Source organism: Macaca thibetana, chromosome 19 (assembly GCF_024542745.1).
Source record: "Macaca thibetana thibetana isolate TM-01 chromosome 19, ASM2454274v1, whole genome shotgun sequence".
Taxonomy (NCBI): Eukaryota; Metazoa; Chordata; class Mammalia; order Primates; family Cercopithecidae; genus Macaca; species Macaca thibetana.
This window is the reverse complement of record NC_065596.1, coordinates 29,063,866-29,076,154: the sequence shown is the minus strand read 5'-3', so window position 1 is coordinate 29,076,154 and position 12,289 is coordinate 29,063,866. Positions and strand designations below refer to the sequence as shown.

Genomic DNA, 12,289 nt, shown 5'->3' with positions numbered 1-12,289 from the left:
TACAGGCGCGCGCCACCACGCCTAGCTAATTTTTGTATTTTTAGTAGAGACGGGATTTCACCATGTTGACCAGGATGGTCTAGATCTCCTGACCTCGTGATCCACCTGCCTTGGCCTCTGAAAGTGCTGGGATTACAGGCGTGAACCACCGCGCCCGGCTTGCTAGTATAATTCTTGTAACGACCTTATGATCATTACAGTTGGGATACTCTTGTTATCCTCATTTAGAGGAGGAAACAGAGGTTCAGAGAGGCTGAGTAACTTGCCCAAGGTCACAAAGCCAAGAAGGGGAAGAGCAAAGATTTGAGCCCTGTCAGTCTCACCCCAGAATCCAGAACTACTGCATCCCAGAAAATATCCCAAGGAACCTATTCCTGGGAGGAGTCCACTTCCACCCTGGGTGACCTCCACCCCCCAAGCTGACCCACCCAGGGCTGACCTCTGGGACTGAAGGAATGAACCTGGACCCCTTGCCAACTCTGAGCATCCTCAGGTCCCCAGTGGCCCCACCCCCACCCCCGGCCCGAGTCTGCGCTGACCCTGCCTTGAGCTGAGTGAGCGCTTCCTCTACGCGGGGCTGGTTGTAGCGCACCATGTAGCTGTGCATGTCGGGATAGTTGCTGCGGATGTTCTTCTCCGTGGACCCGTTGGGCACGGTCCCAAACTTCAGGGGCGGGTACTGCTCCTGGGGCCTCTGGAACTGGGGCAGAATGGGGAGTGATTAGGGCACCCTCCGCAGGGACATCCCTAACACAAAGCCCCCGTTCTGAGAGACACCCGCTATCTGGCAGACACCCCGGTCCCAGAAGTATTCCGTATTTCTCAGCACTTGCTCACTACCTTAGGAAATGCTTTTTCACTCCCACCCAGCACACACAGTTGCAGACACGTAATCCAAAAGTTCATGAGAAGCCTCGCTGAGGCCCCTGATGTGCCAGGCATTAAGCCTTCACTTACTGAATCACGGGAGGTCCCGGGGGCAGAGACTGGCATGGCAGGAGCTGGGGCCTGTTGCTATTTACCAATCAGTTCAGAAATAGTTCACTATTTATTTATTTATTTAATTTTTTTTTTTGAGACGGAGTCTCGCTCTGTCGCCCAGGCTGGAGTGCAGTGGCACGATCTCGGCTCACTGCAAGCTCCGCCTCCCGGGTTCACGCCATTCTCCTGCCTCAGCCTCCCGAGTAGCTGGGACTACAGGTGCCCGCCACCTCGCCCTGCTAATTTTTTGTATTTTTTAGTAGAGACGGGGTTTCACCTTGTTAGCCAGGATGGTCTCGATCTCCTGACCTCATGATCCGCCCGCCTCGGCCTCCCAAACTGCTGGGATTACAGGCGTTAGCCACCGCGCCCGGCCTCACTTTTTTTTTTTTTTTTTTTTTTTTTTTAAACGGAGTCTCGCTCTTGTTGCCAGGCTGGAGTGCAATGGGCAATCTTGGCTCACTGCAACCTCCACCTCCCAGGTTCAAGCGATTCTCCTGCCTCAGCCTCCCGAGTAGCTGGGATTACAGGTGCCCGCCACCATGCCCAGCTAATTTTGTATTTTTAGTAGAAATGGGTTTCTCCATGTTAGCCAGGCTGGTCTCAAACTCCCGACCTCAGGGGATCCGCCCGCCTTGGCCTCTCAAAGTGCTGGGATTACGGGTATGAGCCACCGCGCCCAGCCAACTAAAACAAGTTTTGCAAAACCAAACTTACTACATAAGATGCAGTCAACTATTCTATTCTATTCTACACCATTCCATCAAAAACTGCTTATTGCAACCCATCAAACTGATTTCTCAAGCCTCTAATAGGTCATGTCACCCAGCTGGTTAATCACTTTAGTCTCAAAGTGTGCTCTGCAAACCACCAGTCCCTCAACAAATGGTGATTGCAGTGAGGTGCGTACAGGAATGGAGGGAGTGAGCATTTAGAACGATTTGACAGGATCGTTACTTGTCTGTTGAATCTAATAAATAAAAATATGAGTTTGGCTCTTTTTTTGAGGTAGAGTCTCACTGTGTCACCCAGGTTAGAGTGCAGTGGTGTAATCATGGCTCACTGCAACCTCCACCTCCCCGGTTCAAGCGATTCTCCCGCCTTAGCCTCCTGAGTAGCTGGGACTACAGGCACCCACCACCACACCTGGCTAATTTTTGTATTTTTAGTAGAGACAAGGTTTCACTATGTTGGCCAGGCTGGTCTCAAACTCCTGACCTCAGGTGATCCACCCACCTCGGCCTCCCAAAGTGCTGGGATTACAGGTGTGAGCCACGGTGCCTAGCCAGGTTTGACTTTTGTCTGTCTTGGTTTTACACCTTATTTTACTTTTCTAATAATTCATTTCCGTTGAATTTTACAAAAGCATTGTCTGCAATAGACTAGAAGTTTCTTTCTTTCTTTTTTTATTTTTATTTTTGAGACGGAGTCTCACTCTGTGGCCCTGGCTGCAGTGCAGTGGTGCCATCTCGGCTCACTGCAAGCTCCACCTTCTGGATTCACGCCATTCTCCTGCCTCAGCCTCCGGAGTAGCTGGGACTACAGGCGCCCGCCACCACGCCCGGCTAATTTTTTGTACTTTTAGAAGAGAGGGGGTTTCACGTGTTAGCCAGGATGGTCTCGATCTCCTGACCTCGTGATCCGCCCACCTCAGCCTCCCAAAGTGTTGGGATTACAGGCGTGAGCCACCACACCCGGCCTTAGAAGTTTCAAAAATTAATCCTTCCTCACAGTTTGAGAGAAGCACTGGTTCTAGAATATTCCATTTGGCACAACTGCCCCTAGAACATTCAAGGACACCCTCTTCCCTAGGAATATTTAAAATGGCGCATCGTGAACCGTGTTCTTTCTCCATCCACAACATTCCATTCTACCATTCTGGAATTCAGAGACCCCTTCCCGCCCTCCCCCCACTCCCTCCCCTGCAAGAATCCCCTCTAATCTACCACATGCCAAGCTCTGTGACCTCCAGCCCCAGCCCATCCCTGGACCCACACACACCTTGCGGTCACTGAGCCCGGACACGGTATCCACGTACTCCTCCTGGATCATGAAGGCGGCCAGGTTGGCTGTGTAGCTAGCGAGGAAGATGACGGCGAAGAAGGCCCACACCAGCACCATGATTTTGCTGGTGGTTCCCCGGGGGTTCTCCACGGGCACTGAATTATTGAACACCAGGGCCCAAAGCAGCCAGATGGATTTCCCAATGGTGAAGGTTGAGCCGCCAGGGCCTGCAGGGGGCCAGGACGTGGACATGGACCCCAAATCCCTTCTCAATAAGGGAGCAAAAGGAAGAACTACAATTCCCAGTGGCCCTCAAGGCATCTGGTGCCCTAGCTTGACCCCCCCCCCCCGCCAGGGGCTGCTGGGAAATGTAGTTCTCTCTCTCTGTGGTTCGGGAGCTCCGAGGCAGGGGGATGGAGGAAGGGGGACTCACGCTTGCCCGTGGCCAGGCTGCGGTTGTAGCCAACAGGACTGAGGTACTCGAAGATGAAAACAGTGACGGCGACCACAGTGAGGCACATGACGAACATCATCACCCACACGGCAGGGCTGTAGGGCTCTGGGGACAAGGGAGTGTGTGGTCATGGCTCAGCCAAGCAAAAGACTAGGGAATGAGGCTGGGGCGGTGCCTCCCGCCTGTACTCCCAGAACTTTGGGAGGCTGAGGCAGGAGGATCACTTGACGCCTGGAGTTCAAGACCAGCCTGGCCAACATAGTGAGACCCTGTCTCTACAAAAACAAAACAAAACAAAAAAACACCTAGGGTACTACCTGAAGGTGAACAAGGTGCAGCCCAGATCTGACCCCATCCTATTCTGGCCCTATCTCTGTTTCTCCATCTCTGAGATAGTCTTATGGCTCACCCAGACCCCTAAGAAGCAGCCATTCTCAAAGAGAGCCATCGCAGGCATGTCTGTGGTTTCAGCCACAAATAGAAACTGTCTCCTAAATGTTTCCTGAGTCACAGGCCCAAGCCTCCACCTACCCCAGCCATCCCCCCAGGCCATTCATCATGTCCCATGCTGAGCCCAGACTAGCTCCCATGCTCCCCATGATGGGAGCCCCACCATCCACCCAGTCACAGGCCCAAACCCCATGTGCCATCCTCCCTCCCTCTCCCTCGCTGGCCACAGCCTGTCAGTCTCCAGCCCCACGCTCCTGCCCCTGATGCTACTTGGGCCTCTCTTTTCCATTCTCATGGCCAACAGGGCTCAGGCCTCATCTCCCACCAACCATTTCCCCAGCGTCCTGAGCTCCTGTCTGTCTCCTACAGCCTATCCCCCACACAGCACAGAGACGACCTGGCCCCTCCCCTGCTTACAGCCCTCCCCGGGCTTCCTAGCACCCCCAGGACAAAGTCCCTGCCACTCAGCCTTGTCACACTCTCCTCCCTGGCCTAATCACTCTGTCAATCACCCATGCTTTAACTACTCAGAACTCACAGGTGGCTGGGTGTGGTGGTTCGCACCTGTAATCCCAGCACTTTGGGAAGCTGAGGTGGGAGCATCACCTAAGGTCAGGAGTTGAAGACCAGCCTGGCCAACATGGTGAAACCCCATCTCTACTAAAAATACAAAATTAGCTGGGCATCGTGGTGGATGCCTGTAGTCCCAGCTATTCAGGAGGCTGAAGCAGGAGAATTGCTTGAACCCAGGAGGTGGAGATTGCAGTGAGCTGAAATCGTGCCATTGCACTCCAGCCTGGGTGACAGAGCAAGACTCTGTCTCAAAAAAAAAAAAAAAAAAAAAAAAGAGAGAGAGAACTCGTAGGTGCCTGAACCAGCGACACCCTCTCTTACTTGTCTCCTAAGTGCCCCTGCTAGAGGTAACACCCTGTGCTGTCCTAGACAACCTCCCATTCACGGGTCCCCTCCTCACATTTGATAACCGTGTGTCGCCCCTGGAGCTCACCAACAATAAACCCAAATCACCATTTCATTGAGGTTAGGACCAGGTGATTCAACTTCCCAGGGCCAAGTGTGAGCTGCCAGGACTGCCCCCGTCACAGCAAGGTCAGCACCCTGGACTGTCACTGCGGCAGCTGGGGACACGCCTGTCACCTCTGCTGGGCAACTTGGTGGGGCATAAATAGGACCTTGTCACTCCCCTGCAGCGTGCTGCCTGCAAACAGGGGCCCCACGTGGTGCTTCTCAGTGCGCTCTGCAGAGACCTTGGTGCAAAGAGGAGGCCACAGGAGACACCGTTGGGCAAAATAAACAGAAAACAAAATACAAAGGAAGGGATGGCTCTTCTTCCAGCCCCTCCCCTCTCCCAGGAGCTTTGCTCACACTTCAGAGAGCAAGTGGAAACTGACAAGCACTGTTACCCTTGGCGGAGGCACGCTTCTCTGGCTCAGCAATGGGCCATCTACCCTATCCATCCCAAAGCCACCAGCCCATCTGGTGGGCAGCTCCCTAACCACACTCTGCGTCTGTCTGTTGTCACCTTCCTATTGCACGCCCCCACTCTGTCTCTGGCATGAGCCTTGCAGTAGCATCTCCACCAGCCACTTGCTTCCACAAACTGGGATTTTTTTCTTTTTTCTTTTTTTGAGATAAGAGTCTGGCTCTGACATCCAGGCTGGAGTGCAGTGGTGCCATCTTGGCTCACTGCAACCTCTGCCTCCTGGGTTCAAGCCTTCCTTACACCTCAGCCTCCAGAGTAGCTGGGATTACACAGAGCTGGATATTTTAAAAACCTAAATCTCATTATATATCCCCACACCATCTCTGTAGTTAAAACCCTTGTCCAGGTTCAGTGGCTCACGCCTGTAATCCCAGCATTTTGGGAGGCTGAGGTGGGCGGATCACCTGAGGTCAGGAGTTTGAGACTAACCTGGCCACCATGGTGAAACCCCGTCTCTACTAAAAATACAAAAATTGGCCAGGCGTGGTGGTGCTTGCCTGTAATCCCAGTTACTTGGGAGGCTGAGGCAGGAGAATCGCTTGAACCCAGGAAGGAGGTTGAGGTTGCAATGAGCCGAGATTATGCCACTGCAACTGCATTCCAGCCTGGGCGACAGAGTGAGACTCTGTCTCAAAAAAAAAAAAAAAAAGAGAGAGAGAGAAGTTTATCTTCTGTCTCTTTCACAAGGCTGAGAGATCCTAGCGGACAGGGATTTGTGTCTTCCTCCTTTGCCACTGTGTTCCCAGTGTGGAGCCCACTGCCTGGCACATAGTAGGTGCTCAGTAAACACTGATGGTGACTTAAGTGCTTACAAGGTATTGGTACCATGCTAATTTGTTCTCTTCGTCTTATACCTAGGTACAGCAAAACACTTGGGTTTTGTGGGGCCTGAAGCTTGCACAATTTAGAGGGCTCTCTTTGAGAAAAAATAATTCAACCTTATGGATATAAACCAGGTGCAGCGTTTGGAAGCTGCAGTGCAAGAGACGGCTCCTGAGTTCAAGCTTCTTTAGCCTCTTGACAAAATGTCTTCTGGGTAGGGAAATTATTTCTTCCATCTTGTAGATTAGGAAACTGAGGCTCAGAAATGATGTCACTTCACCGAAGTTGCATTGGGGGTTCAGTATCCATGATACCGGGAACCCAGGTTTTCTGATCCCAGGGCCCACACGGTTGGGGGCAGCTACTTTGCCTAGGGCTGGCTCCCTGTCCCAGGGCCCCAGCTTACCGAGGAAGGCCGAGGGGGACACTGTGCCATTGCTGCGCGCCACCATGACGCTGATGCCGGTCTCCACGAAGGGGACGGAGAAGTCCACGATCTCGGAGCGCTCCTCGTTGATGGTAAGGGAGCCGATGGCCATGTCTGCGCGCTGGTAGAACACCTGGGGTGGGGGCGATGAGGAGTGGGCGAGGGAACCTGGCTCAAGCGGACAGACTGACACGGACGGCGGGCAGAGACGGGCCCCGGGAGCAGATCAGTGACAGGGTGAGGGAAAGGGCTAAAAGGGATTGCGGGGTGGGTGAGGAGGGAGGGGGACGCAGAGTGGGGAAAGGAAGGGCGGAGGTGAGAGATGGGGAAAAAGATTGGGAATTGGTAGCCCGCGTCCTAGCCCGCTGCTCCCAGAAAGTCCTCAAGGCCTTGGTCCACATCTTCCCGGCCCCACCCTCTTCTCCTAGGAGTCCCACCCTCCTAGCCCCGCCTCCTCTGCCCCAAAGTCCCTCCTCCAAGCCCCGCCCCTGACACCTCCTGATCCCGCCCCTTGTTCCAAGGCCTGTCCTTCCCGCGGCCCCGCCCCAGGCCCCGAATCAGGTGTTTCCTCCATTTGGCCGCGCCCCTACCCCAGGGTGCCCGCCTCTTGTTTTAAATTTTTTTTTTGAGACGGCATCTCGCTCTGTGCCCAGGCTGGAGTGCAGTGGCGCGATCTCCGCCTCCCAGGTTCAAGCAATTCCCCTGCCTCAGCCTCCCGAGTAGCTGGGATTACAGGCGCCTGCCCCCACGCATGGCTTATTTTTTGTATTTTAGTAGAGACGGGGTTTCACTGTGTTGCCCAAGCTGGCCTCGAACCCCTGAGCTCAGGCAATTGGCCCGCCTCAACTTCCCAAAGTGCCGGGATTACAGGTGTGAGCCTCCGCGCCGGGCGGTGCCCACCTCTTCACTCCGCCCTGAAGATTCCCTGCCTCCCGTCCACCCCCTCACCTCCCCGATCATGCCGTTCCAGACGCCATCGATCTTCTTTCCGTGCTTGCCGTTGGTGACCAGGTAGAGGTCGTAGCTGAAGCCGATGGTGTGCGCCAGCCGCTTCAGAATGTCGATGCAGAAACCCTTGCAGCAGCGCTTTTCCGGGCGGGGGGCATCCGGTGGAGGGCTGCGGGCAGTGACCAGGCTTGGGGAGTTTGGGGACCCCCTCCTCAGATTCTCCCATGAAGAGAGGATATGGAGGAAGGGACAGGCAGCAGCTAAAACTATGGTTAGCGCTTTCAGGGGGAAACTGAGGCTCAAAGAATTCTGAGGTTTGCCCAAGGTCACCAAGCTGGAGGGCTTTGTGGGTCCTGGGTCCCAAGGGAGGAGGTGGCTGGGGGCCCGGACTACTGGGCTTCACGGGAGGAGGGTTTTGGAGCCGGAACTCCTGGATCCCGAGCTGTCACCTGTGGGTTCGGTTGAGCTGGCTCCGGCAGGGGACGGAGTCTCGGATGCAGGTGCCACTGATGGGGTCTGCAGGCTCCACGATGACAAACGGCCTCTCCTCCAGCGTGGCCACCGTGAGATGCTGCGTGTCGTCCACTGGCTGCAGGAAGCGACCATAGCGGGACCACAGCGGGTACTTGAGGCGGAGCGTCTGCTGCTCCCAGCTGCCCACCTTGGCCAAAGGGAAGGAGAGTCAGGCTTCCTGGTGTATCCTGGCCATCATGATCCTCTTCCTCAGACCTAGGTGTGTGGGCAGCAGCTTCCTCCAAGATCCAGGAGCCCCTCCCACCTTCAGATCCCAGGACCCAGGAGTCCAGGCTCCCTGTCTCCTCCTCCCTCTTAGTCCAGGACCTCAGAACCCCCTCTGCCGGGATGCAGGAGTCCAGGCCCTCTGCCATGCCCGAGGTCTGGGCTGTGACTCACCACCTCCCACGTCCTGTCTCTGGTGAGGGAGATGACCACCAGGGAAGGGTTTACTAGGAAGCCATCCTCATTGAAGGAGTAATCCCGGTTATCCCACGTGATGTTCATGAAGTACCTGCCCAGGAGGAGGGAAAGGAGACGTGCTGGGACCTGGGCTGGACCTTGGCAGCTGAAGGCAGAGAAAGTCCCCCTTCTACCCATCAGCCCCAGCCCCGAGCTGGAATCTCTCCTCTTTCACCTCCAAAGGCTCAGAAACGCGAATATACCCCTTCCCTGCTCAGCACCCTCCCTTTGGCTGCCCAGTGACCCCAGGATAAGGTTCCAGACTCTCTTTCAGCTTGGAGTTGAGGCCCTAGAGTCCCCTTTTGTTCTTTCTTTCTTTTATAAAGCACAGATGGGATTTGACTATTTTTCCCAGTTTTTAAAAAATTTTTTTTTTAGACAGAGTCTTGCTCTGTCGCCCAGGCTGAAGTGCAGTGGGCGTGATCTTCACTCACTGCAACCTCCACCTCCTGGGTTCAAGTGATTCTCCTGCCTCAGCCTTCTAAGTAGCTGGGATTGTAGGTGTGCACCACCATGTCCAGCTAATTTTTGTATTTTTAGTAGAGACGGGGTTCCACCACGTTGGCCAGGCTGGTCTAGAACTCCTGACTTCATATGATCCACCTGCCTCAGTCTCCCAAAGTGCTGGGATTACAGGCATAAGCCACTGTGCCCCACCTCTTTCTTTTTTTATTTTTTTTAATGCATTTTTTTTTTTTTTGAAACAGAGTTTTGCTCTTGTTGCCCAGGCTAGAGTGCAACGGCATGATCTCGGCTCACTGCAACCTCTGCCTCCCAAGTTGAAGCAATTATCCTGCCTCAGCCTCCCGAGTAGCTGGGATTACAGGCGCCCACCACCATGCCCAGCTAATTTTTTGTATTTTTAGTAGAGATGGGGTTTCACCATGTTGACCAGGGTGGTCTTGAACTCATGACCTCAGGTGATCCGCCCGCCTCAGCCTCCCAAAGTGCTGGGATTACAAGCGTGAGCCACTGCGCCTGGCCTGGCCCGCCTCTTTTTCTTTTCTTTTTCTTTTTTCTTTTCTTTTTTTTAAGTAGAGAGAGAATCTCACTATTTCTCCCGGGCTCGTCTTGAACTCCTGAGTTCAAGTGATCCTCCCACCTCAGCCTCCCACCGTGGTGGGATTACAGGCGTGAATTGCTGTGCCAAGCCCCGAGAGTCCGTTTTTGTTCTGGCTTTGCCTTCCTCTGAAGCCGCATATCTGAGACTTTCCCACTCTCCAACTCTTTTCACCCCAAAATTCTTTTTTTTTTTTTCTGTGTCAACACTGGTTGCAAGGTGTCTCCCAAACATGTCAAGAGATTTCTTATCTCTAGGCCTTTGCAGATGCTGTTCTTTCTGCCTGAAAACCTTTATACCACCCCTTATCCTGACCAATTCTTCTTATTATTTATTTATTTATTTATTTATTGAGATGGAGTCTTGCTCTGTCACCCAGGCTGGAGTGCAGTGGTGCCATCTCAGCTTGCTGCAACCTCCGCCTCCCAGGTCCAAGCCATTCTCCTGCCTCAGCCTCCTGAGTAGCTGGGATTAGCTATGCCACCACGCCCGGCTAATTTTGTATTTTTAGTAGAGACGGGGTTCCACCATGTTGGTCAGGCTGGTCTTGAACTCCTGAACTTGTGATCCGCTCACCTCGGCCTCCCAAAGTGCTGGGATTACAGGCGTGAGCCACCGCGCCCGGCCTATTATTATTATTATTATTGTTTTGAGATGGAGTCTCACTCTGTCACCCAGATCGGAGTGCAATGGCGTGATCTTGGCTCACTGCAACCTCTGCCTCACAGGCTCAAGTGACCCTTCCACCTCAGCCACCTGAAGAGCTGCTAGGACTTTAAATGTGCACCGCCACACCCAACTAACTTTAATTTTTGTATTTTTAGTAGAGACAAGGTTTCAACATGTCTCCCAGGCTAATCATAAACTCCCAAACTCAGATGATCTACTTGCTTTGGCCTCCCAAAGTGCTGGGATTACTGGCATGAGCCACTGCTCCCGGCCTTGACCAACTCTATCTGTCTTAAAGACTGAGCTCAAACGTCTCCTCCTCCGGGTAGAAGTGCCCAGGGCCAGGGATAGCAGGGGGTGTCCTTGGACTCCTCGATATCTTCACTATGCAACATTGCCTTGTATACTCTGACTGCCTCTCATGTCATCCACCCCGTCACTGGACTAGACTCTCAGCTGCCTTCTTCCCTCCCCCTACCCAGCCCATCTGTCCCCAAGTCTCCTTCTTCCTGGGCTGGGGCTTTCTCTGCTCTGTCTTCTTCTGTGCCTCCCCACAGCCCTCCTAGGCCCTCATCCCAGCCTCCTGCCTGGGCTCCAGCCTCCAATCTCTCTACTCCAGTCTGTTCCCCACCAGGTCCCAGAGGCATCTTTCTATACCCAAAATTCATGCCACCCATCTCCTGCTCATCACCCACCCCTGGCTTGCCAGTGCTGTGGAACAGATCCAGGCCTCTCAACCAGGCATTGAAGGCAAAGGCCTGGTGCCACCCACCTCCCAGCCTTGTCACCACTCTGACTCCATTTTTTTTTTTTTTGATTCAGAGTCTCACTCTGTCGCCCAGGCTGGAGTGCAGTAGCATGATCTGGGCTCACTGCAACCTCCGACTCCCAGGTTCAAGCGGTTATCCTGCCTCAGCCTCCTGAGTAGCTGGGATTACAGGCACACACCACCGCAACTGGCTAATCTGTGTATTTTTAGTAGAGACGGGGTTTTGCCATGTTGGCCAGGATGGTCTCAATCTCTTGACCACATGATCTGCACGTCAGCCTCCCAAAGTGCTGGGATTACTGGCGTGAGCCACCATGCCAGGCCTGTCACTCTGACTCCTAATTCTGTGGCCTTCATCTGCTCGGAACTATTGTGGTCCCACCATCTGCCCAACTTTCTCTCCCCTCTGGGTTGTTGCACATGCTGTTTCCTGACTGGAATACTACTTCCGGTGAACTCCCCACTACTCTCAGAATCAAGTCCAGGCTGGGCGTGGTGGTTCACGCCTGTAATCCCAGCACTTTGGGAGGCTGAGGGGGGCAGATCACTTGAGGTCAGGAGTTTGAGACCAGCCTGGCCAACATGGTGAAACCTCGTCTCTACTAAAAATATAAAAATTAGCCAGGCATGGTGGTGGGCACCTGTAATCCTAGCTACTTGGGAGACTGAGGCAGGAGAATCACTTAAACCCGGGAGGGAGGTTGAGGTTGCAGTGAGTCAAGATCGCGCCACTTGGCCGGGCACAGTGGCTCAAGCCTGTAATCCCAGCACTTTGGGAGGCCGAGACGGGCGGATCACGAGGTCAGGAGATCGAGACCATCCTGGTTAACACGGTGAAACCCCGTCTCTACTAAAAAATACAAAAAACTAGCCGGCCGAGGTGGCGGACGCCTGTAGTCCCAGCTACTCGGGAGGCGGAGGCAGGAGAATGGCGTGAACCCGGGAGGCGGAGCTTGCAGTGAGCTGAGATCCGGCCACTGCACTCCAGCCTGGGTGACAGCGCGAGACTCTGTCTCAAAAAAAAAAAAAAAGATCGCGCCACTGCACTCCAGCCAGGCAACAGAGTGAGACTCTGTCTCAAACTAAATAAATAAATGAATAATGAAGTCCAAACCCCTGCCCCTGGTCTAAAGGCCCTTCACAAGCTGGGGCCTGCAACCCTCTCCATCCACTACTCATACCTTCCTTCTCCTTGCCCACTATGTTCCAGCCACACCAGCATTGCAGGC

The 12,289-nt window shown here is 53.8% G+C and overlaps 3 protein-coding genes across 3 annotated transcripts in view; 1 reads left to right on the top strand and 2 right to left on the bottom strand.

Moving 5' to 3' along the window:
• GRWD1 (glutamate rich WD repeat containing 1) overlaps positions 1 to 12,289 on the bottom strand; it is a 152,411-nt gene that overhangs the window by 37,539 nt on the left and 102,583 nt on the right. The window lies entirely within an intron of this gene.
• TMEM143 (transmembrane protein 143) overlaps positions 1 to 12,289 on the top strand; it is a 170,232-nt gene that overhangs the window by 85,421 nt on the left and 72,522 nt on the right. The window lies entirely within an intron of this gene.
• The window catches only part of GRIN2D (glutamate ionotropic receptor NMDA type subunit 2D), a 54,814-nt gene that overhangs the window by 27,156 nt on the left and 15,369 nt on the right, over positions 1 to 12,289 (bottom strand). The window contains exons 4-10 of the mRNA XM_050772376.1: positions 8,500 to 8,614; positions 8,037 to 8,248; positions 7,588 to 7,756; positions 6,619 to 6,772; positions 3,419 to 3,544; positions 2,983 to 3,212; positions 540 to 700 (exon numbers count right to left, since the gene is read on the bottom strand). Of these exons, the coding sequence (XP_050628333.1) occupies positions 540 to 700; positions 2,983 to 3,212; positions 3,419 to 3,544; positions 6,619 to 6,772; positions 7,588 to 7,756; positions 8,037 to 8,248; positions 8,500 to 8,614 (1,167 nt within the window). The remainder of the gene's footprint in view (positions 1 to 539; positions 701 to 2,982; positions 3,213 to 3,418; positions 3,545 to 6,618; positions 6,773 to 7,587; positions 7,757 to 8,036; positions 8,249 to 8,499; positions 8,615 to 12,289) is intronic.